This window comes from Aquarana catesbeiana, linkage group LG03, assembly GCF_042186555.1.
Source record: "Aquarana catesbeiana isolate 2022-GZ linkage group LG03, ASM4218655v1, whole genome shotgun sequence".
In the NCBI taxonomy this organism is placed as follows: domain Eukaryota; kingdom Metazoa; phylum Chordata; class Amphibia; order Anura; family Ranidae; genus Aquarana; species Aquarana catesbeiana.
The window spans coordinates 47,448,085-47,473,049 of NC_133326.1; the positions used below are offsets into that span (position 1 = coordinate 47,448,085).

The 24,965-nt window shown below is 43.4% G+C and overlaps 1 protein-coding gene across 2 annotated transcripts in view; it reads left to right on the forward strand.

The window, feature by feature from the left end:
- AP3S2 (adaptor related protein complex 3 subunit sigma 2) overlaps window positions 1–6,157 on the forward strand; it is a 151,906-nt gene extending 145,749 nt beyond the window's left edge. For both annotated transcript variants that reach the window (XM_073618479.1, XM_073618478.1), the window contains one exon: window positions 1,635–6,157. In XM_073618479.1, the coding sequence (XP_073474580.1) occupies window positions 1,635–1,763 (129 nt within the window). In that variant the 3' untranslated portion in view covers window positions 1,764–6,157. The remainder of the gene's footprint in view (window positions 1–1,634) is intronic.
- The last annotated feature ends 18,808 nt before the right edge of the window (window positions 6,158–24,965 follow it).

The window sequence follows — 24,965 nt, forward strand, 5'->3', positions numbered from 1 at the left end:
TGCAGTCTTCTCTCCTCGGGCCGGAACGGAAAATACCGACCCGAGGGGAGATGACATCACTTCCTTTGCTGCTGTTTAGCATACAGCAGCAAAGGAGTGTTTTCATTGGCCGGCGGCGATCGCGAGGGGGGGGCCACGAACGGATGGTCTCCCCCTCATCACCGATCGCCGCTGGACAAAAGACGACCGCCTCGGGCACCGGGGGGGGGTCCGATCGGACCCCCCACCCGCGGAAGGCAAATCACGTACCCTGTACGTGATTTTGCCTGTCCGTGCCACTTTGCCGACGTACATCGGCGTGAGGCGGTCGTCAAGTGGTTAAAGCATTTAACCCCCTAAAATATGGCTCCTGCTCCTTTTTAAAAGCATTTTATACAGCACAGTGCTTGTCCTGTATAATTTTCCCCCCTGTAACTCCTGTAATACTTGGCTGATCCTGACAGTTTCTGCCCTCCCCTCTGTAAACTGACCATGGTGTGTCAAGGCTGCTGACCCCCCGACACTATGGTCAGTTTATGTGCCTCCATCTTTTGCAGCCCTGCTGTCTCTCCCATGTCCTCCTCCCCCCTCCCTCCCTGCCTGTCGGCTCGTGTATCAGGGCCCAACCCGCCCCCCTCCTGCTGCTGCAGCAGTAACATGTCTTTAAATAATCTGTTCTTTCTTCTAATGATATGTCCCCCTGTGTGTGTGTTGTATAAAAAAAAAAAAAAAAAAAAAAAAAAAGCCGTGTATATACCTTGTGAGCGCTGATCAGTGGTCACATGATGCTCCTCTCCTCCTCCAGACTGAAGTCAACGGGGGAATCTCGGCCCCTCCCGCTGCAGGAGAGGAGAGGGGAGGCGCATCACGTGACTGCTAATCAGCGCTCACAAGGTATATACGGCTTTTATTTTTTTATACAACACACACAGGGGGACATTAAATGAAAAAGGAGATTATATAAAGTAAGACATGTGGATTAACAAACCCTTTTAATTCATTGCTCAATCCAAAAATAAAGCAGTGAAGAATATATATACATATTCTTTGTGAGAAAATAAAATAGAAGGAGAAGAAACAAAAAATATAAATTGTCCAGGAACAGTCCTCTTTGACCAACGAAAGTCTTAAAAAAAATAATGATTCCCAGTGATATCCTACGCTAGGATAAATTAGGATTTAGCATATCACTGGGAATACTTTTTTTGTAGAATAACAACCCTATGTGCCGGTTCACACTGTCGCGAAAAAAGTTGCATGACAAGTCGCACCCAATTAACGGCAATGGCACTGTTCTAATTGGTGCGACTCAAGTCTCAATGACCTATAAAAAGGTTCCTGCGCTACTTTGGGGTGACTTCATCATGACTTGCATTGACTTCTGTTCTGTGAAGTCTTGCAGGATGTTGGCAGTCAAAGTCGTGCGACTTTGAAGCCACGTAGATGTGAACCGGGACTTGGCCTTGGACTTCATACAGTGGAAGACACATTGCACCTTATATTTTTTGCATTTGTTTACATATTTTCCCTCTAAAATATGTAGTCATACACTTATAACACACATTCTAACTTATTATATTAAGAAATAATAACATAAAGATATGTCTTCTACTGTTCTGATTGTTTGTTTTTCTTTTTCCCTCTTGTTGGTTCAGACTGGTTTCTCTGCAGCTCCAGCAAGAGCAGTTTCCGCTGTGAAGAGTATGAATTTACCGGAATTACCACGCAATATCAACATCGGTGACCTCAACATCAAGGTTCCAAACCTCTCCCACTTAGTATGAGAGGAAAACCTTACAACAGTTGTCCAACCAGGCCCTTGTCCTGGAAACATTGCTCTTAGATGTATATTTAGATGATTTATCTTTACCTTATCTTCTGCATACTAGATTGAAGTGCTTTGTAAAATGCCCTGGAGTGAGTTATGCAATACCAGATAATTGTATTCTTTGTCAGGAGATGTTCAGGGGTCTGTTGTCATGATTAATAACTCACTCTAGAGGATATGTAGTCTTATTAGGTGAGCAGAACGTGCCTAAAATCATACATTTCATAAATATAAACAGAAGAGACCCATGTTATAGGCTAGCTGTATGAGGTTCCTGGCTACCCAACGTTGTCTCACTGTATAAAAGGGCAGCTTCCATTGTGCCATACTTGCCAACAATCTGCTGAGACAGATTTTAGTCCAGACTAGTAAACCCCAACCTTTCCTGACCTAGTATTTGGATTCTAGCTAGCATTTGGATTCTAAAACGTGGGAATGACCTTTTGGTGTAAAGCCCGCTGTCAGCTGACATCACTCAGCAGGATCCACCCAGATGCCTGGACCGGCAGCTGGCTCAGCCTCTCACTGGGAGATCAAGCCAGCTGCTCCCTCCCCTCCTCAGCCCAGTGCTCCAGTGAGCATTGGAGAGGCAAAGCAGAGAGCCTTTGACTGACAGTCACTACTTTCCTCTCAGAGCAGAATGGAGAACTGAGCGAGCAGCAGTGTTTAATCGCTCAGTTCTCAGTGCAGAGCTGTTGGGGGACAGATGCAGCATCGGATCAATGCTGCATCCACCTAGGTGTATATAAAGTGTTTTTGGTTTTGGTTTTTATGTTTTGTTTTTTTTTTTTTTAAATACCCCATACGTCTTGTTTAATGTATTAGGGTTTTGATAAGGATTTATGTCCTTTGGCAAAACTACATATAAAAAGCATTTTTTGGGAGCAAAATCAAACAATGTCCATAGAGACGTGGCACCGAAAAGGATCATATGGTGACATAAGTACTATGAGTATATAGTTGAATTAATTTTCACTCTTTCTCTGGCAGTTGGTTTGTACCAGTAAAAAAAAAAAAGTGCTTCTGACCCAAAGTATGTACAATCAGTACATACTCATGTATACTCAGCACCATTGGGCTTAACAAGTAAATAAGCAAGTGTTCCACCACTATTGAGGATGCATAGCACGGTTATTAACTAAAGACCACACAGGTCATACCACAATGATAATTACGCACAGCACCAAAATGAAGGAAAGCATTGTAAGAATGATACTGCAGGGTGGCAATAGGGGATATAGTAAACAGAAGGAACAGTAATGTAGAATGACTTCATCATGGGTACAAAAACTGGCGGTTCCCCCTAGGGAACCAAATGAAAGTGGTTAGGATACAGCAGCTCAGTATGCATTTTCAAGCCACAAGAATTTATAAAATTTAGTGCGACAGCCCCTACTGCTATTAAGCAGCTTTGTAAGAAGGTAGTGCAGAGTTTCTGCATGTGCATCTTGGATGCGTTTCTCAAAACTACACTAAAAACGCAGCTCCCCGTTGTAATGAATAGCAAATGCAGCAAAAACGCAACTGCATTGCGTTTTTGATGCATTTTTTTGGCTCGCATGTCCCTGTTTCACAGATGCATTTTGGGAGTCAGGAATCTAGAAAACGTATATGCGTTTTTGGTGCATTTTTTTTTATGGAGCAGTGTGAAAGCAGCGCAAGAAATCAACACAACGTAATAAAGTGCCCAAACATATGCGTTCATCAGTATCAATAACAATAGTAGTTTTTGCAAGTCCCTTGATAAACAAGATGCAGCTGAATTTATACTGGATATGTGCCGGATACAGTCTGTGCCTTGCTTGATAAATCTCTCACCCCACCCCTGTTGTCCCTGCTACCTGAGTCAACCTTGGATGACTACACATTTAAAAAGCCTTGCTGCCAATCAATTATATGGAGATGAAAGGGAAACTACATCAAGTCCTTATTTGCACAGATTTTTGTTTCTAACTGGAACAGTCAAAGTTATTTATTTTTTTTAACTCTGAGATTAAGTTACAGAATCTTAAAAAAACAGATTTAGGGTGTTTCCTCTTTACTTAAAAACCACAAAGATTAATAAACTTTCATGAGTTTGTGTTTGCATATTAAATGGACTAAAGCATAAATACTATACCTGCATCTGTTTGCTTGTGTTCCTGCACTTAAACAAGTCAATTTTACACTTAGAGGTGATGATGTAATTGGGTCCCAACTTGAAGGATAAGAAAGAATTATTTATTGGTAGATATGTGTTCTACTGTGTCCATTTAAATGCCTTTCTTGGTTCTGCCAAAAAGCACTGAGTAATGTGAAGGTGCATTCACAACACTAATTACATGCCAGTACCCCAGCAGGGGTTCCCAGCGATTAGCTGCAGCCCTATCGAGAGCAATGGTTGGCTGCCGACTCCTGTAGTTAAAGTGAAGCTCCAACCAAAGGGGAATCTCTGCTTGTCTGCTTCCTCCCACCCTCCTTTGGCACCTTGTGGGGGGGAGAGCGGGTTTTGACAGGTACCCGCTCACACTACCTGCTGAGTTTGCTGTGGTGAATTCAGCTGGAAGTTCGGCCCTCGTCGCAGCTGGCCCAGTGAGAAAGCGCAGTGCGATTCGCGCAGTAGGAAACCGGCTATTCAGCCGCAAGGCTTCACTGCCAGTTTCCCTTTCCCAAGATGGCAGTGCCAGCACCCAAGAGCCAATGCAAGAATCGGCTTGGGTAAGGACACCATGGGATCCCTGCACAGGTAAGTGCCCTAATAGTTAGCAGCTACAGTATATGTATATTTAAAGAGAAAGTAAACGCTGATGGGTTTTACTTCCTCTTTATTCCCCTGTAAAGTATGTGACACTTACCTGCTAACGAAGCCTGCAATGTCCCCGCTGGTGGAAGAGTTCATCTTCGCCCCTCTTCCTTCCTCGGCCGCGGACTCCGGCTCTGTGAATGGCCGAACCACGTGACCTCACTCCCGCACATTTTCAGTACATATAGGTAAGCCTTTTTCCTGCCCTGCAAGCGCACCGCTCCAGTGTGGAGGCAGGCTTTCACACTGGGGAGGCATGAGAGGTGCTATTCAGGCACTTTACACATGCTTTTTTTAGCACTAAAATGCTTGAAAAGCGCCCCAGTGTGAAAGGGGTCTAAATCAACCTTGTAAGATAATAATGACCACTTCTTGCCATAAAAAGCATTTTGTTAAAAGAAAAGTAACATCAAAGCTTTTTTTGCTGTATTTCTCTTGTGTCACAGGAGTGCTCTTCTGTGACCCAGAATCAGCCGATGCTATTGGCTGATGTCACAGAGCTGCTTCAGGCTCTGGAAGAATCCCAGGCATATTGTTGAGATCAACACAGATGTCCTTATCAGCAGCCGGCTCAGCCTTTCAGCATGCGTATAAAAGCTGGAGCCAGCTGCTCCTATCCATTCTGAGCCCGAGGCTCCAGTGAGCGCTGGAGAAGCAGAACAGAGAGCAGTGACTGACAGTCTCTGCTCAGGGCTCATTGAGACCTGAGCAATCAGCAGTCACGCGATTGCTCAGTTCTTAGACTTAGAGCCAGCAGGGGACAGCTGCAGCATGCAGGGGAATATGTATGTCTTTTTTATTTTATCAGCCCCAAACATTTCCTTTTAAGCCAACCAGAAATTGCAAAGAAAATCTTTGTGACAGGCATTGATCACTCCCTTTTCTATGGAAAAGGGGAAAGATATGATAAGTAAACATATACCACATTTATCTCTAATTAAGCCCTGGTTTACACTGCTGCATTTTAAATTTCAAATCCCATGTCAAATCGGCAGCAATTGCCGGCAATGGCACCGTCCTAATCAATGCAACGCTGCATCGATTTCAAAAAGTAGTTTCTGTACTACGTTTTGCGATTTCAGGGTGCGATTTCCATTGACATCTGTGCAGAAACCCGCACAGATGTCTGTGAAATTGGGACTGACATGTGGGAGTGAAATTGTGCGAGTTCCGCAGCTCAGTGTGAACCTGGGCTTAAGCACACAGCTTACTGGAGGGGATCTTTGTGGATTTGAAAATTGGGTAAATGTCTCTCTGGTGTTATGTGCTCTGAACAACCCGGCACTGATAATGTTCAGTCTGCGAGTGGTCTGCAGAAAGTTTATACAGAATGTACAAATATACATTTTCTTGAACAGTTTTATGTTTTTTATTTCTTATCTTACGTGAAATCGTTTTAGCAACAAATCTGATTGTATTTATGTTCAAAAAATGATTTTCTTCATCCTGTGGATGTTTGTTTCTGTATTTCAATAAAAATACCTGGAAGTCTTGATGAGCAATAACCATATAAGGGTACTGAGTTTATGGCGCGCATTCTCATTATTTAATTAAACTATAAATTACCATTTGAATGTTTTTGCTTGTCTGGCACTAATCACTCATATGGACCAGTTTCATAACCATGTAGTGTAAAAAATTATGTAGAGCAATGCAATAAATCTATTTCTTTACTGCAATGCAGGAGTCCTTAAACAGTCCAGTTTTACTGCAATCTACAGAAATTTGGGACATTGGCAAACAAAAAAATAAAATGATCCCCATGTAACACTGGCTGCAACTGTCATGCCTCAGTTTTTTGCTAGTGTCAGAGGAGGTTGGATGCCTGTTTACAGCTTTGCCTCCGGTGCTTGGAAATTACTTTACCCCTACCGGAATTAATGCCCATGCATCATCTGGTTAAACAGGAACGCAGACAGACCACAAACCCAATGCAACTACTGTGTGAGCCCCTGCCAAAAAGTACCCTACAGTCCAGACAGTGCACGTACCCAGACACTCAGACTGGGAACCCACGCTGCCTGTGCAGGTCCCTGTCAAGGCGGTGTGCCGCTTCCAGACATGGCCTTTGCCAGGCACAACAGGAGAAAGGGAAGCAAGCTACCCCCTTCCCATACTGAGTAGTGGTCCTGGAGGGCAGTCTAGCAGAGAACCCTACCAGTTCCTCCCAGGGGAACCAGGTAGGTAAAGGTGTGCATTTTGTTTTTTTTGTTTGTTTGTTTTACATTTTTCTATTAAAATATCTGGTATGCTAGAATTTTTTTTTCTTCAATGGCTTCAGTCAAGACTTCAAAATTCTGCTATCCAGCAGCAGCTTTGGAGGCTGGCACCTAGGCCGCTGGTCTGGAAGATAGTGGGGCTTGCCAGGATTGTGAGCTTTGTGTGCTGGTCTCTACATTATGACTTATTCCAAACCTTTGTGTACTGTTAGCACTCTGGGCCCTGAACTGTAGCACAGCCTGTAGTGTGACCCAGTTTCTGACTTGCTAAGTGAGGTGAGCTGATGCTCTGGGAGCTACCTTACTGTTAGGCAATTGCTTCTTTTTGTTATATTTCTCACCAACCAGTAGTTTTAGGACAGTAAAGCCCCGTACACACGATCAGACTTTCCGACAACAAAACCATGGAATTTTGTTTGAAGGTTGTTGGCTCCAACTTGTCTTGCATACACACGGTCACACAAATGTTGCCCAACAATTGCGAACGTAGTGACATACTAGACGTACTACGTGGTTTTTCAGCTCTTTAGCGCCACCCTTTGGGCTCCTTCTGCTAATTTCGTGTTAGTAGAAGTTTGGTGAGTGTTGATTCGCGCTTTTCTTTTTGCATTTTTCATTTAGTGCTATTATTATTATTCTTGATATCACTTGAAAAAAAAGCCTTTGAAAATTTGTTTGCAATAACTCCATCGGTATCACCAGCAAAGCAGCTTCATTATTATCCCATTAAGGAAGAAGAGAATTGTGCGCTGCATGTGGAGATTTCCTAATTTGCCCCATCACAAATGTTAATTCTCCATTATGAACACTAGTTTACAAGACCGCTGCTTCTGAGCATGCGTGGACTTTTGTGCGACGGACTTGTGTACACACGATCGGAAAGTCAGACAACAAAAATTTGTTGGTGGAAAATTTGAGAACCTGCTAGCCAACATTTGTTGGCGGAAATTCCGCCAACAAATGTTCGATGGAGCATACACACGGTTGGACTTTCCTCCAACAAGCTCACATCCAACATTTGTTGTAGAAAATCCGATCGTGTGTACGGGGCATAAGGGTTAAGGCTTGGGACTTGTGCACCAATGGCAATAGGTGAAGTGTTTTGTGTTCGACATAACCTTTCTCCTGCCATTTAGTCTAGACTAGAGGAAGCACCATCCAACTTTTGTGCCCTCTTCTGAAGCATAAAATCTATCACCTGGTCTCTGGTCTTGTTCCACTGCCTGCCTATAGTAAGTTGGTCACCTACAGCTTCCTGCGAACCTAATCAACACCAGTAATATTTTAAAAAACCAAGTAAGTGCATTTCATTTACAATACAGGTACATATAGGAGCATATACATATATGTTACAACCAGTGGAGGAATGGAGTGAATCCCTACTAGTTTCGCCAAAACATTGGCTTCTTCAGGGGATAAAGCAGGTTGTAATTCTGCCCAAGGAACCACCAGTGGGCCGCACAGAGAACCTCCAAAGTGGGGGCCAACTCCCCGCTGCCTTAGTGTGGCTGCAGGGGGCTTAGTGGAAAGTCCTGGAGGATAACAGCAACAAAATATATAAATAATAAGATAGAACCGGGACGCTAGAAAGATCAATGAAAGTAAATCAATCACTGCTACTGGTAATTCTGAAGATTAACAAAACTGTTGAATCAGCTGAGTGGACTGAGCTGCAAACAGGGAAATCAGGTGCTGCACAATGGAACATTGGTTGTGATGGGAGTGTGTAATATACCACATCCAATGTGGTGTATGGGCCAGAAGAAAACAGCCAAAGTGCCTTGTTGTTCAATACGATCAGTATAGCGTCCCAGTATGTCCGGCGGACATACCAAATTACTTCTCGTATAAAATTTCAGAGCACCGTAATAATCCCATCATTCCATCCACTTTTTCATCTATTTATTGGAATGAGGTGCCTTATTTAATGCTCCGCCGGCTGGCTCATTGTCAGGCGCGCCTCAGATGACGTTGTGATGATGAAACGCGTAAGGCGTGGTCACGTGGTATGCATACGTCGCTTCTGCTTCTGGCTTTGCTAAGGCTTCCGGTTTTTGGTAGGCAGGCTGTGGAACGCACGCCGCTACCGCGTCGTTGCTGCGGTGATTGGCTTTGAGCCAGCCGGCGGAGCATTGTCAGCTCTAGTTTTTAACTATTTTTATTGTTTTAATAAATAATACCTTTTGGATTTACGCTATGAGGCTCCTCTTTTCTCATCACATATGGATATATTTCGGTGGAGGCCACTAAGAGGACATCAGTGACATACGGGGAAAGGAGACCAGGATATCGCAGAGAGGAACACCGATCGATAAGGAACATCACTACTGGATTGTGATGGGAGTGTGTAATATACCACATCCAATGTGGTGTATGGGCCAGAAGAATACAGCCAAAGTGCCTTGTTGTTCAATACGATCAGTATAGCGTCCCAGTATGTCCGGCGGACATACCAAATTACTTCTCGTATAAAATTTCAGAGCACCGTAATAATCCCATCATTCCATCCACTTTTTCATCTATTTATTGGAATGAGGTGCCTTATTTAATTAAAGACACACACACCACCAGCTCCAAACTTTTTCTCTAATCAACACCAGTTGGTTGGGTTTATGAGAAAACAAGGCATTGCCTCACATTGGGCCTAGTTGTTTTTTTGCTACATGGTGCAATTTGCCTTTTCAATGATGCACAAAGGACAGTCTTCCTGCAATGAATGACCTCCGCCCATACTCCCCTACTGCTTCTAGGGATGATTTTTCTTTATCCTCAAAAGGAAACAAAGCATGTAACCTAGATCTTGGGACCCCCATTGCATTAAGGTCATCCTTATCAAAGTCGGGTTCTGTTCCTTTAGCTGGAGCTGGGACCTCCCCTGTGTTCACAAGACCTTGTACGTTCATTTCAGACTTTGGTTTGTGCACAGGTAATGGAGCAATCTGCTTGCAGATGCTGTAAGCACGCTCCAGTGCAATCTCCAGCAGAGTGTTACTCTGACCCTTCTGGGCCTCGGTTTCTAAGTGTGCTATTTCTCATTCAGACTCAGTTACTAAAGGCAAATAGACTGTTCACTTTAATAAAAATCAATTATTCCGCGCTCAGGACAAAAAAAGGAACTGCAGCCCCCCCAGAAAAAGAAAATCACCAAGGTGAAATTAAAAAAAACCCAAAAAACTCTAGTAGGGGAATTGGCGCTGTTCAAAAAGTCTGTGTATACTAAATATACTGAATATATATAAAATAAAGAGTGTGTGTGCATGAAAGTGCATCAACAAAATAAAGTGTAATCCAATAAAGGTGCTGGAACCTATGAGATGTGTGTGCCAAATAAACTATGATCATACAAAACAAAACAAGAAATAATTAAAATTAAACATCAATTGCATCCACTGTGAAGTCCCAAAAAAATAAATAAATATTCAATACCGTGTGACACAGTGTATCAAAATGGCGTCTATAGATCCTCTCAACCAATATATGAGAAATGACAAAAATTCCCAAAAGTGATAAGTGTGTAAATGAAAAGCCAAAAAAATGTCTAAATAATGAAAAAATATATATATAGGAGAAAAAAAGTGTCCTATGAAAAAGATCTATGATAAAATGACGATATGTGCATCCAAATAATCTAATAAAAAGTGTCCTATGAATGTGAAAAAAGTCTGTAATAAAATAACGGTGTGTGCATCCAAATAATCCATTAAAGATCTTAATTAATGCTGTGACTGGTGCTCCCCGTCTTCTGTTGTACCCCCACTCGTGCCCTCACTCACCGGAGCGCCCAACCCCTACAGGGGTAATAGGCATGTGAATCCAGTAGTGATGTTCCTTATCGATCGGTGTTCCTCTCTGCGATATCCTGGTTTCCTTTCCCCGTATGTCACTGATGTCCTCTTAGTGGTCTCTACCGAAATATATCCATATGTAGGGGTGCAACGGATCGTCACCGATCCGTGATCCGAACGGGCCAGGCTGTTCGGATCGGCACACCCGCGATCCGCGGAGCGCTCCGCGGCCTGGGGTTTTAGGAAAGGCCGCGGCTTCGGCCTAGCTCCGGAGCCGCGGCCATCTTGGTACACCCGGCGGCGCTCAGCTGCGTGCTGACGTCATCACCCCGCCCTCAACTCGTGGGTCCGGCGGCTGGCTTGGCGGCGCCGGCTTCTCTTAACACTGTCAGACTAACAGCACTGTAATGTATACAGTGCGGGGGGACATGTGGCTGTATTACAGTGGAGGGGGGGGGCGTGTGGCTGTATTACAGGGGGGGGGCGCGTGGCTGTATTACAGTGGAGGGGGGGGCGTGTGGCTGTATTACAATGGGGGGGGGCGTGTGGCTGTATTACAGTGGGGGGGACATGTGGATGTATTACAGTGGGGGGGACATGTGGATGTATTACAGTGGGGGGACATGTGGATGTATTACAGTGGGGGGGGACATGTGGATGTATTACAGTGGGGGGGGGACATGTGGATGTATTACAGTGGGGGGGGGACATGTGGATGTATTACAGTGGGGGGACATGTGGATGTATTACAGTGGGGGGGACATGTGGATGTATTTACAGTGGGGGGGGGGACATGTGGATGTACTACAGTGGGGGAGATGTGGATATATTACAGTGGGGGTGATGTGGAGATATTTTTTTTTTTTGTTGATCCGAAAATGATCCGATCCGTGACTCTGATCCGAGGAACGATCCGAACCGTGAGTTTTTTGATCCGTTGCACCCCTATCCATATGTAATGAGAAAAGAGGAGCCTCATAGCGTGAATCCAAAAGGTATTATTTATTAAAACAATAAAAATAGTTAAAAAATGTAGCTGACAATGCTCCGCCGGCTGGCTCGTTGTCAGGCGCGCCTCAGATGACGTCGTGATGATGAAACGCGTAAGGCGTGGTCACGTGGTATGCATACGTCGCTTCTGCTTCTGGCTTTGCTAAGGCTTCCGGTTTTTGGTAGGCAGGCTGTGGAACGCACGCCGCTACCGCGTCGTTGCTGCAGTGATTGGCTTTGAGCCAGCCGGCGGAGCATTGTCAGCTCCAGTTTTTAACTATTTTTATTGTTTTAATAAATAATACCTTTTGGTTTTACGCTATGAGGCTCCTCTTTTCTCATCACATATGGATATATTTCGGTGGAGACCACTAAGAGGACATCAGTGACATAAGGGGAAAGGAGACCAGGATATCGCAGAGAGGAACACCGATCGATAAGGAACATCACTACTGGATTCACATTCACATCCCTATTACCCCTGCAGGGGTTGGGCGCTCCGGAGAGTGAGGGCATGAGTGGGGGTACAACAGAAGACTGGGAGCACCAGTCACAGCATTAATCAAGATCTTTATTGAAATTTTTGGATGCACACACCGTTATTTTATTACAGACTTTTTTCACATTCATAGGACACTTTTTATTGGATTATTTGGATGCACATATCGTCATTTTATTATAGATCTTTTTCATAGGACACTTTTTTTCTCCTATATATATTTTTTTTTCATTATTTAAACATTTTTTTGGCTTTTCATTTACACACTTATCATCACTTTTGGGAATTTTTGTAATTTCTCATATATTGGTTGAGAGGATCAATAGATGCCATTTTGATACACTGTCACACTGTTTTGAATATTTATTTATTTTTTTGGGACTTCACAGTGGATGCAATTGATGTTTAATTTTCATTATTTCTTGTGGTGTTTTGTATGATCATAGTTTATTTGGCACACACATCTCATAGGTTCCAGCACCTTTATAGGATTACACTTTATTTTGTTGATGCACTTTCATGCACACACACGCTTTATTTTATTTTATATATATTCATACTGTTCACTTGTAAGGGAATTTTCCTTTTTCTTATATAAAGTGATGGCCTTCATTTGGCAATGAATACTCAAACACCAGCAAAAAAAAAAATAATCTTTCGAAGTCAGCAGAGCTTCACCTCCTTAAAGTGGTTGTAAACCCTTACAAACCACTTTTCACTACAGGTAAGCATATAATAAGGCTTACCTGTAGCTACTGTGGATATCTCCTAAACCTGCACGGTTTAGGAGATGTCCCCTGTATCAGTATGTGCCAACGTCGTCGGCACATGCGCACTGAAGCGACGGCTCGTTTTTGCCATTGCTTCAGCTAATGTGCCGTTACTGCATGCACGGGAGTGACGTCATCACGGCTCTGGCTAATCACAGTGCCGGAGCCTGCGATACGTGGAAATAACTCCGGGAGACATATCACTGGGCAGAGCAGTGTTGCGGGACCGCTGTGGGGGCTTCGATCTAAGGTGAGTATTTCATAATGAGCTAGTATGCTTTGCATACTAGCTCACTATACCTTTGTCTTGCAGTTCTTTGGGTTTTTTTTAGTGGGTTTACAACCACTTTAACTGCTTGCCGACCGTATCACTTACATGTAAGGAGGCTCTGCTGCGCTGGATCATATAATAGGTACGTGATCTGGCACTTCAGGGTAGGGGGCGCGCATGCCCCACCAGCAGCCCGGCTGTGATTATACACAGCAGATACTGATGAGCGGGTGCCGGCCAGTGGATGACCACTGACACCTGCCGATTGTCTGGAAGACACACAGGACAGAGCTCTGTCCTGTCAGTGGCGAAGTCATGGATCTTCTTTCCCTGTGAAGCAGGGAATAAAATCTATAACTTCCCTTAGTAAAAGCAGCACACATAGTACACAAAAACACAGGCATACATTTAACCCTTTGATCACCCTAGCGGTTTTGTTTTTTTCCCTAATCGAAAAAGGTTTCATTGAAAATTTGCAAAGTATAAAGACAATCCAGTGAGCCGATACATAGCTACAAACAATGTACAGTCAGTTGTACCAAAGTGAGAGTTTGTGTTGCACCGCAACCTAACATGGCTTTAAACAATCAATGATACAGTATTTCCAGTGATCAGTAGAAGTAGTTTAAAGTGGTTGTAAAGTCTCCAAGTTTTTCACCCTAATGCATTTTATGTAATAAGGTGAAAAACCTTCTATGCAGCAGCTGCCCCCAAAGCCACCCCCCCCCCCCCCACCCACCCCTTTTTCTTACCTGAGCCGATTTGTTCCAGCGATGTGCACAAGCCCAGTGGCTCCAGCCGCTGTCTCTGTCATTGGATAGATTGATAACAGCAGGAGCCATTTTCTCAATGTCAATCAAATCCAGGGAGGCGGGGCTGAGTTCCACTGTCTGTGTCAATGGACGCAGCAGCGAGACTCGTGAGCGTGACCACACGGGTGTCCCCAGTAAAAGCTGATCTCCGTGGGGGCACCCCAGAAGTGGAGGATCAGGGCTGCTCTGTGCAAAAGCCTTGTACAAAGCAGGTAAGTATAACATGTTTGCAAACGTTTGTGCTTTTAAAAAGAAAACTAACAATCACTTTAAGATTAAGCTAGCAATGTGTCCATAGAGTAAAAGGAAAAGAGAAACAAAACATAAACCACCCCTGTGTTTTGAAAACCATTAAATACAATCATCCCGCAGGGCATTGCAAAAGTCTCATTAAAACTAGTTCAGCCCGGGAGTATCAAGCCAAGGGTTCCAAAGTCTTTCAGATTTACCCAACTGACCCCTATGTTTAGAGCTATATATCTATCTTTCCAGGATGGTGGGGTTGCAGTTTTCCATCCAATAAGAATGACTTTCCTAGCCAGAAATAAAGCCCTAGAAAAGGCTAGTGTGGAGAGGACCCAATTCCAGTACCGATGGAGTTTTGAGCCTTGCCAGAGAAGATGAATGAGGTCTCTGGGCATCCGTCTACATTTACCAGACAATGGATCTGGAAGTCTACCCATTCTATGGAGTTCCACAGGAGTGTAGTGTACTCTAAGCAGGATGTATAATTAAGACACTTTCTGAGATACATTGAGAGAACATATGTTAGACAAATGAAAAGCTTCCTCCTTCTTGATCACCTGTCAGTGAGCCCAGATCTTCCTGTGCTAGATGGGTCGCTCCCACAAAATGCCATCTTTGCCCCTGTTGAAGTTTGGCTAGTTCAGTGTAGGTTTTGTTACCCCAAATTGGGCTATATACAGTAAATCCTGTTATGCCGCATACACACGGTCGGACTTTTCGGCTACAAAAGTCCGGCGGACAATCCGATCTGTGTCTGGGCTTCCCCGGACTTTCAGCTGACTTTTCCAGCCGCAAATCTGACGGACTTTAGATTTGGAACATGCTTCAAATCTTTACGTCGTAACTCCGCCGGACCCAGAAATCCGGTCGTCTGTATGCTAGTCCGACGGACAAAAACCGACGCTAGGGCAGCTATTGGCTACTGGTTATCAACTTCCTTATTTTAGTCCGGTGTGCGTCATCATGTACGAATCCGTCGGACTTTTGTGTGATCGTGTGTAGGCAAGTCCAGTCGTTAGAAAGTCTGTTGAAAGTCCGCCAAAAGTCCGTCGAAAGTCTGTCGGACGGGCTGTCGGACTTTTGTAGCTGAAAAGTCCGACCGTGTGTACACGGCATTACTCGTAGTTGCTTAGACTTATTCCACACTTTTTGAAGGAGCGCATAAGTGGGCATTTGCTTATTAGGTTTCTGGAACAATTGAGCCTCCAGGCCCAATGGAATGGAATTTGCGTTAGTATGGGTTCCTCCGGTAGTGGGACTCCCAGAATCTGTATCAGAACATATCCCTAAAACAGTCCATGAGACAGAGTCTGGCCTGGTGGGCTGCAGTGTCACTCCCTCCTGCCAACATCCTGGATAGTGATCACCTCAGACGCCAGCAAGTCAGGATGAGGAGCCCATTGCGGAGACCAGTGGGCACAAGGCAGATGGTCTCACCCACCGAAGGAAATTGTGGCAAACAGATTGGAGCTGAGGGCGGCATATCAAGCTCTTCTGGCCTTTGCCCAGGTAATCTGTGGGGGCTCAGTCCTCCTAAAGATGGACAACGTAACGGCTGTAGCCTATATCAAGAAGCAGGGAGGCACACAGAGTTTGTTCCTCCTGGAAGAGGTGGAACCCATAATGAATTGGGCCCAAGAAAACCTGCTTCGCCTCAGCAGTATATATACCTGGACATGCCAATCTCCAGGCGGACTACCTGTCCAGGACTACAGTGGACAACAACGAATGGTCCCTTTTGACACAAGTATTCGGGGAACTGGTAGCCTGGTCTTTTCTCCCAGAAATTGCATCTCCGGTCAATGCAAAGCTCCCCAGATTCTGCACAAATTCAATTCATCCACGGGCAGCCTTGGTGGACGCTCTGACTGCGAAGTGGAACTGTCAGACAACTTACGCTTTTCTCTCCATGCCGTTAATACTGCTCTTTCTGAACAGACTGAGACTTGAAGACATCACAGTACTGGCAGTGATCCCAGATTGGCCAAAACGCCCATGGTATCCTCTACTCTTACGCATGAGTGTCAGGGCGCCTCGGATGTTACCGACAAGGCCAGTTCTCCTGAGCCAGGGCCCAGTTCTACACCCAGTGCTGGAGAAACTCAGGTTAATGGCCTGGATATTGAAAGGTGGAGGTACATAAACCTAGGGTGCTCCACGGAAGTGGTACAGACCCTCATGAAGGCCCGCAAAAATAGAACAAACAGTGCCTACAATAGAAGCTGGCAAAAGTTTTAAGAGTATGCAGCATCAGCAGGACTCGGGATGGAAGAACTCAGAGCCTGTTCCAACCTTGAGTTCCTGCAGAAGGGCCTAGAAATTGGACTAAGTGCAAGTACACTCAAAGGCCAAGTGTCAGCCATTTCCACAGTCACAGGAATTCAGTGGGCCTCTAACGAACTAATCATCCAGTTCTTTAAGGCTGTAGGGAAACTAAGGCCCCCCGGAGAACCCGCACTTTCCACGTTGGACCTGCCACTAGTTCTGAATTTTCTAGACTCACCCAGGTTCGGCTAAGGAGTGTCGCTGCGGGACTTGACGATGAAAGCATCCTTCCTGGTCGCAATAACCTCGGCCAGGTGGGTCTCAGAAATAGCGACTCTGGGGGCAAAAGAGCCCCACACGTCCTTCGGGGCAGGTAGGGTCATTCTAAGGCCAATGCCAGACTTCATTCCTAAGGTAGCCACCAAGTTTCACCTAAGTCAGGAGATAGTGCTACCCACCTATTTCCGGGAGGATCGACAAGAAATCAGCCCACTGGATGTGGGCAGAACATTGAAAGTGTACCTTGAAGCAACCTCCAGCGTCAGAATCTCGGATTTCCTGTTCGTAATTCCCAATGGAATATGCAAGGGATATAAGGTCTCCAGCAGGATGATCGCCACCTGGCTCGTAAAGACAATCGCCATGGCATACAATGATAAGGGGTTGGCACCTCCAGAGAGAATAAAGTCTTACTCCACGAGGAGCGTTTCAACATCATGGGCAGCCACATGTGGTATATCTCTAGAAGTCATATGCAAAGCAGCAACCTGGTCATCCATACACACATTTGTCTCTCACTGCCGCATTAACCCGGCAATGTTAACCACAGCCAAATTTGTCAAAACTATTATTTCTGTGGCCATAATTAAACTAATTTAGCAGAATCCCACCCTTGTATCTAGTTTTTTCCCAGTGGTGGCTGACATGGAGCTGTCAGGAAAACGGAAAATTGTATATCAAATACTTACTGCAATTTTCCTTTCCTGACAAACTCCATGTCAGCACAGACTCCCACCCTATGGACAAAGTTCTAGTTACGTAAAGCCGTTCAGGGCGTGGGGGTCAAATTTATAAGTTAGGTCCTGATTGCATGGGGGTGGGCGGGGCCTTACCCAGTGGTGGCTGACATGGAGCTTGTCAGTAAAGGAAAATTGCGGTAAGTATTTGATATACAATTTTCCATTATCTGAATTAAGATCTTATGTTTACCTGTTTAACCTCTTCCCGCCAGCTTATATGTGGCACTATATAAACACAAAACTTTGCTGAGAGTACACGCTCCCAGCACAGTCATCGGCAGGGAATGGAAAGCTCCCAATGAATACTTGCGGTCATGAGCCGATCATGTGACCTCTGTGACAGCCAATCACAGCGCTCACATGACTGGAATGTCCACCTCCTGGCATCTAGAAGTTCTTAAAGAGCTGGGAGGCGGTGGCAGGAAGGGGTTAAATATGCTAAACGAGTCAGTAAAGACTGTATTTCTACCCAAGCTAAATTTTCTGAAGCTAGGGCAGACGTGTGCTAAGCTTAATTCTTCCTGAATTTAACCAATTTTGTTTTTTTCCATTAGACATTGTAAGTCTGAACTTCATATGAAGAATTCATCCTAATGTTTTCAATTAAGAAAACTGTAGTGTGACAGTAAAAAAAATGATGGCAAGCGTGCACATTTTTGCATATTAGTCCACAACTGTTGGAACAATCCCCACTAATCTGGCTCTCTTTAATCATAGCTTTCTTGTGATAGTTTTCTTAAAATTTAGAACAATAGGCCTATTGCTTTGTCTGGATTTATCGAATGTGGGTATGTCTATAAGAATAAAATAAAAAATGCCTGGTGCAAACAAATTGCTTTAGACAAAAGTACATAACCTTCCTTTAATAAGCTAGCTTTAAACTTTGCTGGGTATACAGTATATGGCTTATGGAGAGACACCTCCCAAATAACTGAAGTAATTTAAGTGAATTTATCTAGCATTAGCAGTGATGAAAACCTGTAGCACCTGCAAATACCTTTGTTAAGCCCCGTACACACTGGCCAAATGTCGGGCGACAATGGCTGGTTCATTAAAAACTATCGGACATTTGCCCCGTGTGTATGACACTCTTTTCGACAAAAGCCAGCATCTGTCGGATGAGCATGCTGGGAAACCAGCAGCCGGCCGACTCCTAATCAGCGCTCTCAGCCAATGGCTGAGAGCGCCGACTGAATTGTTCTGGCAGGGGGCCATCCCCCTGTCAGAAAACTACAGCTTAGCGTGGGTGATTTCTGTACTAACATTGGATTGTTAGTACAGCGACTCCAACTGAAACTGACATAAAAACTAGTAGTGTGTACCAGGCATTAGTCTTCAGATTGATCCCAGTGTGTCTGTGGAGCCCCCTTGGATCCTAGGTCAAGGCTGTATATGGGGCAAGCAACTTCTGCCTAAGTGAAGATTAGGACCCACTCTTCCCAACACCAACCTCTTGACATTTAATTTTTAAAACCCAGAACCTCAACTCCCTCCTGGATTTATTGGATTTGACAGTTAAACGGCAGGGTTTATGGAAACAATAGACAGCTAAATCTAGATTGCAAGAAGAATATACTAAGTGCGCTTGCAATCCAGTGATCAGAAATGCGAATGAAATGTAACGGAATAAGTAATTGAATCAATATGAGGTGAGTATATTAATTACCAATAATTAGTAATACCAAGTTGCTCAAAAGTATTTTGCGAGTGCCTCCTTCTAGGCTGACACGTTGGAACTGCCTCCTGTTGGAAAGCAGCACACATCGGTGGATCCAGACACCTCCATCCATCTGTCCCTGAAGAGGGCTGTATCTGCATGCGCATAAGACCTTGGTATTAAGGAGGTCCACCGTGTCTGATAATGGTCCATTCTTATTGTCCCCTGGATTCACCGGTTGCTGGGATTTCTCTTCACACTTCCTCCTTCCTTCTCCACTTATATGGGCTGTGTCTAACGAACTGTGGATATGTGACTCCCCTCCATGTGTTTGGTGTACCTTCATTGAACTCTCTATAAATGGACTGAACTTACTACTACTTTTTAATACACTAGTTTTCCATGAACGTTGGAATGTTTTTATTTAGCAATTATGGATTTGATTATTTCTGTGTTAGATCACTGAATGTATATTTACTTAATATTTGATCTTATAATTTACTCACAAGCACTTTTTGAACTTGGTATTACTAATTATTGGTAATTAATATAATCACCTCATATTGATTTAATAACTTATTCAGTTACATTTTATTCACATTTCTGATCACTGGATTGCAAGCGCACTTAGTATATTCTTCTTAGCCTATTACACTGATATTAGTGTTTTTTTGTTGCAGCTACAATTTAAGGTGTTTTATAGCTTTTTAGCGCATTTTTTTTCTTTAAATCTAGATTGCAGCAAAAGTTGGGGCTCCATGTTTTTCCTGTTTTGAAAGGGCTTTGCAGGAACTGAAAAGCACTAGTACTTGTAGGTACCTCGAGATTCTCGATCTATAACACTGCTGTTATATTAGTAACATTATGGGCCTGGTCAGGTTTACTTTAAATATTATGTTAAGGATACTGGAGGAATAGAATTAGATGAAGAGTAGAGTAAGTAATAGTTTGAACAACCCAACCCACCATCAGTCCACTTCAAATTCTAAACACGTCTTTTTTTCCCCTCACATTCTTCCTCTGTTCCACCCTTATAAACTATGGAACAAACTCAAAACCACAATGTGTGTTGAAATGTAAAAAGGCACTTAGGAAGACTGAAACAGATTGTATGTATATTTGGACCCAAAAACCTGTTCCACTGGTATTTACCCCAGCCAGGATAGCTGCATTCCTTCAAACTCACCAAACTGTTTTCATGGTTACAATGTTTTGAGCGCCACGTTTCACCTAAAGTGGAACTGTCATACATTTTAACCGTATACATAAAAAAATGTTCATCTTATCAACTCATTATTAAATTGTCATTCACAAAGAAATCCATGGGAACTACTATTACAACAAAATATAAAAGACTAATAGAGCATATAAGTCCCCAACCATTTGCGTGCAAGAGATCAAGAGAATGAGCAGTACTTTGTGTACTGTCAATAAAAAAATTTGAAATCATCCAAAGGATTTGACACTCAAGGCTCAACTGTTTTATCCTCCTAATTAAATTACCTTCTATCAATATAAGAGGTTGAGACCCCATCTTTTGTTTTTATTTTTTTTTTACTCCTGTTTCTTGCTTCTTTCTTCTGTTCTGTCCTTTTCTATATCTTATTTTTTTTCTTCTCCTTGAAGATAAGAAATTCACTGTAAATTCTTGCATTCCCAAGGGTGCTAAATATTAATATACAGTCATGTAAAAAAGTAAGTACACCCCGTGGAAATTATTTTCTTTTTCAACATATTAAACATTAGATCTTCAATCAAACCGTGGCTACAGCTAAAAGTGATATATGTCCGCTCCGCTTCCAGAAGACTGGCAAAACATGTGGGGGGCCTTGTTTAAATTCTCCCGCAATGTCGTGGCTCTTGAAAATTCTTTTAAAGTTACATCTCGTTGGTATTTTACACTAGGATTATGAAATATCTACCTTTTGTATCCGTCCAACTGTTTTTGGGGTTGCCCAGATTTGGACAATATGAAACGCATATGGTGGACCTGTCCCAAGATGCAGAGGCTATGGAATAGGGTATACACTTTGGTTGATACAGTTCTTCATGTAAATTTATGGAAAGATCTATGGGAAGCACTCTTACATAAACCTATTGTGGATGTTACCCATCGGGAACGTACCCTAATCACTCACATTTTTATGGGTCCATGGCACGGTTATTAACGAGAGGTTGACAGCGATCCTTGGGTACACGTATGACAAATTCCAATGGATTTGGCAATTGTGGCTCAACCACTATCCTCCTTCTCAAACGACTTCCCATTTTTTAGAGCTGTGATGGTGTTCTGAATTAAACTTAGAACCCCTGGGGTACCCTATTACCCTTCCTCCTCTCTTCTTCCTTCTCTCTCCCTCCCCTCTTCTTTTCTGTTCTTGTTTTTCCTCTCTACCCTTCCCTGTTTTTCTGGGCTTTTGAATGCTCTGGATTGGCTATATAGGCCATGGCCAGGTAATCCCTTTTTAATCCCCCTCTGCTTTTATATATATATATATATATATATATATATATATATATATATATATATATATGTTATATATATGTGTGTGTATTACAATTAAAACACAAGGAACATTTACATTTTCAGTCATGTATTCAACAAAACATTAATAGATACAATGGTAGTAAACTGTGGAAAAATGACTTTTCAGTGAAACTTTTGACCACTCATTATTGCAAAATACCTTTAGTTGCAAGATGTTTGTTGGTTTGCTTGTATAAATGCCCATTTCAGATTCCCCCACAACATTTAGGCTGGGTTCACACTATTCCCAATTGGATGCGGATTTCTCCCCATCCAATTCGCATAGCAGGAGATTGTGATGGGCTTTCTATGGAGCCGGTTCACACATCTCCGCAGTGGCTCCGGAGCGAATTGCACAGGAATCCTGTGCGTCTTTTGGTCCAATTCAGGTCCAAATTCAGCCCAAAATTCGGGCCTGATTCATCATTGAAACAGTGAATGGAGACGTACCGGACTCCTGCTGTGAGCTGCTGCGTTCTCCAGTGTGAACCCAGCCTTAAATGTTTTCCAATCAGGCCTTACGTAGGCCCGCCTATAACCCTCCATTTCTTGGTGGATTTGCTGGTGTGCTTCGGATCATTATCAAGTTTAACAATCAATTTTAATTTTCTCTTGACTGTACTTTCCCTTCAGTTACAGTATATGTAATCTGTATTGGTTTGATGTGTCTTCTGGTTAATAAATCGAAGATGCAGCCATCATAAATATTCTGTAGTTTCCTGGTGCATTTTGATTTCTGTATATTTACATTATTGGTTTGTTAACATTTGTAAAAGAAAAGGATGCTAACAAGAACTAAATAAATTCCACAAGCAGTAAAATCACAGGAACTACTATATTTTCATGTTACAAGGAGAAAAGATGAATCCTGCATTGGAAAGAACATTTTTATGCAATTTTGTCACATTGTGTGATGTAACCTTTTACCTTGAATAGACACAGAGAACAGATTCCTGTATATTGGAGATAGTGAGTCAGGTTATATTATTTTATATTTTTTTTTATTTAAGAGTGGTGAATGGAGCGTCGTCCTGAGAGTTTTCAACTTTGCAACATGATATGCAATTTAAAGTCTTGTGTGTCTCATTCACCATAACAGGCATTCTGTATTCTATTACAAGCAGCCCAGGTAGATTAAAGTGGATGAGTAAACTCTTTAACAGAGGCCTTCCAATAAGTTTTAAAGACTTTAACAGCGCCATTAAAGCAGTATTAAACCCTAAAGCAAACAAACATTTATTATTTTGCAGCTTACCAGATGTGGGTTTCGTTTTTTTGTTTTTCTTTCTTTTATTTTCACCTTGTGATTCTAGCAGCAAGTCTGTTGTTTTTCAACAGAACAAGTTGTCCTGCAAATGTAGCAGTTAGTGGGTTGCGACAAACCACTGACGGGGGGGGGGGGGGGGGTGCTTACAATGATTGGCTTTTTATTATTTATGTAAAACCTTTATGCTAAAAGGAAAAAAACCTGTTTGCTGTAACAGATTATGAAGTGTGAGCTGGAGTTCAGCTTCAATTTGTTAGATATGTAAATGTTCATTTTTGAGAAAAAAAACAAAAAAATATACATGTCATACTTCATACTTACCTTCTCTGTGCAGTTGGTTTTGCACAGAGTGGCCCCCGATCATCCTCTCCTGGGGTCCCTCAGTGGCGGTCCTGGCTCCTCCTCTTCTCAAGTGCCCTGTTGCAGAGTCGCTCTCCCTCGGGGCACTCATGCGGGCGCTCCCGGGTCCTGCTGCTGCGTCTATTGACACAGACAGCAGGACTCAGCTCCGCTCCCCGGCTCCCGCCTCATTTTATTTGATTGACAGCAGTGGCAGCCACTGGCTGTGCTGCTATCATTCTATCCAATCAGGACCCGTTCTTTTGCTGGAAAGAACAGGTGCAGGAAAGTAAAAGGGGGGCTCTGGTGGGCTGCTGCAACACAGAAGGTTTTTCACCTTAATGCATAGAATGAATTAAGCTGAAAAACCTTGAGGGTTTACAACCCCTTTAAATCAGCTAGTACATTTAACAATTCCCCTCCCACAGATTGGCATTGCTGCCTTTTGCTATGCCCCCTGTGCTCCTTCATTCAGAGTGGGGGCAGTCTAATACAGGAGGTGTGTTACTGGCCAGATCACCAGGTGAAAACAGAGGGAAAAAAGCCTAAACAAAGGAAACTTATGCAGCCACCACATCTAATGACTGGTAAGCTGCAATATACACTATATTAGCAAAAGTATTGGGACACCTAACCTGCCTTTACACGCACATGAACTTTAATGACATCCCAGTCTTAGTCTGTAGGGTTCAATATTGAGTTGGTCCACCCTTTTCAGCCATCAACAGCTATTTACAGCTTCAGCTCTTCTGGTAAGGCTGTCCACAAGGTTTAGGAGTGTGTCTAAGGTCTAAAATAATCTTTGTTGTTTGAACAGTGTTACTGTATGACATATGTCATATCCCTGTCTGGCATGAGAGTGGGAAATACAGACATTTCATAGAAATCGGAATTGTTAAACATATCGTGGATGGAGAATGTTTCAGCTGTTGTGTGTGAGAAAGGGTTAACTGTTGAGTTAGCTGACCCAAGTATTGATCACTCTCAGTCTGCTGGTACTTAGATTGTTGTCACACAAGCTGGAAAATCTCTGTGCAGAGTGAGGCTGAGAGTGCAATGGTTACACACTAAACTTGTTTTCATTGATTCATCCTATACCTTTCTCAACTGAAATGAGGATGGGAGCAGCGCCCCCTTAATTTCTATGCACCGGCCCCTAGTCTCCATGCAGGGTGCTGGACGCATAGAGTTTTATGAGGTTTTTTTTTGTGAAGCACATGATTAGAGCCAGAGGCTTTATTGGCTTCAAAAGGGTTAGGTTCGGGGTGCAGAGCCCACCCACTTGTGTCATTAGCGAATGTTGATTCACTATCTTCTTCCTGCTTCTCCCCCCAGGTCAATCAGGACAGGAAGCGGGTCCTGAGACTGGATTGACCGGGAGGGGAAGCAACCGGATTGCCTGGAAGGAGAAGACGCCGGTGACCTAGATGGGGTAAGTGTGGGGCTGGCGGGCTTGCGAGCAGGGTTGGCAAGCGGGTGAGTTTGTTTGTCGCCCCCCCCAAAAAATGGAGCACCAGCCGCCACTAATAGGGATGTGTCTGCAGGTTTCAATCTGTTATCTATATTGAGTAAGAGAGCCTTTTGTCCTTGTCAGGTACATAGAATATTTGTGTTGTAACTACAGCACATCTTTATAACACTTAGCTGGAACATATGCAGCACGCTTATTAAGTCTGTAAACTTGAGCCAGAAAAGTCTTCAGGAACACAA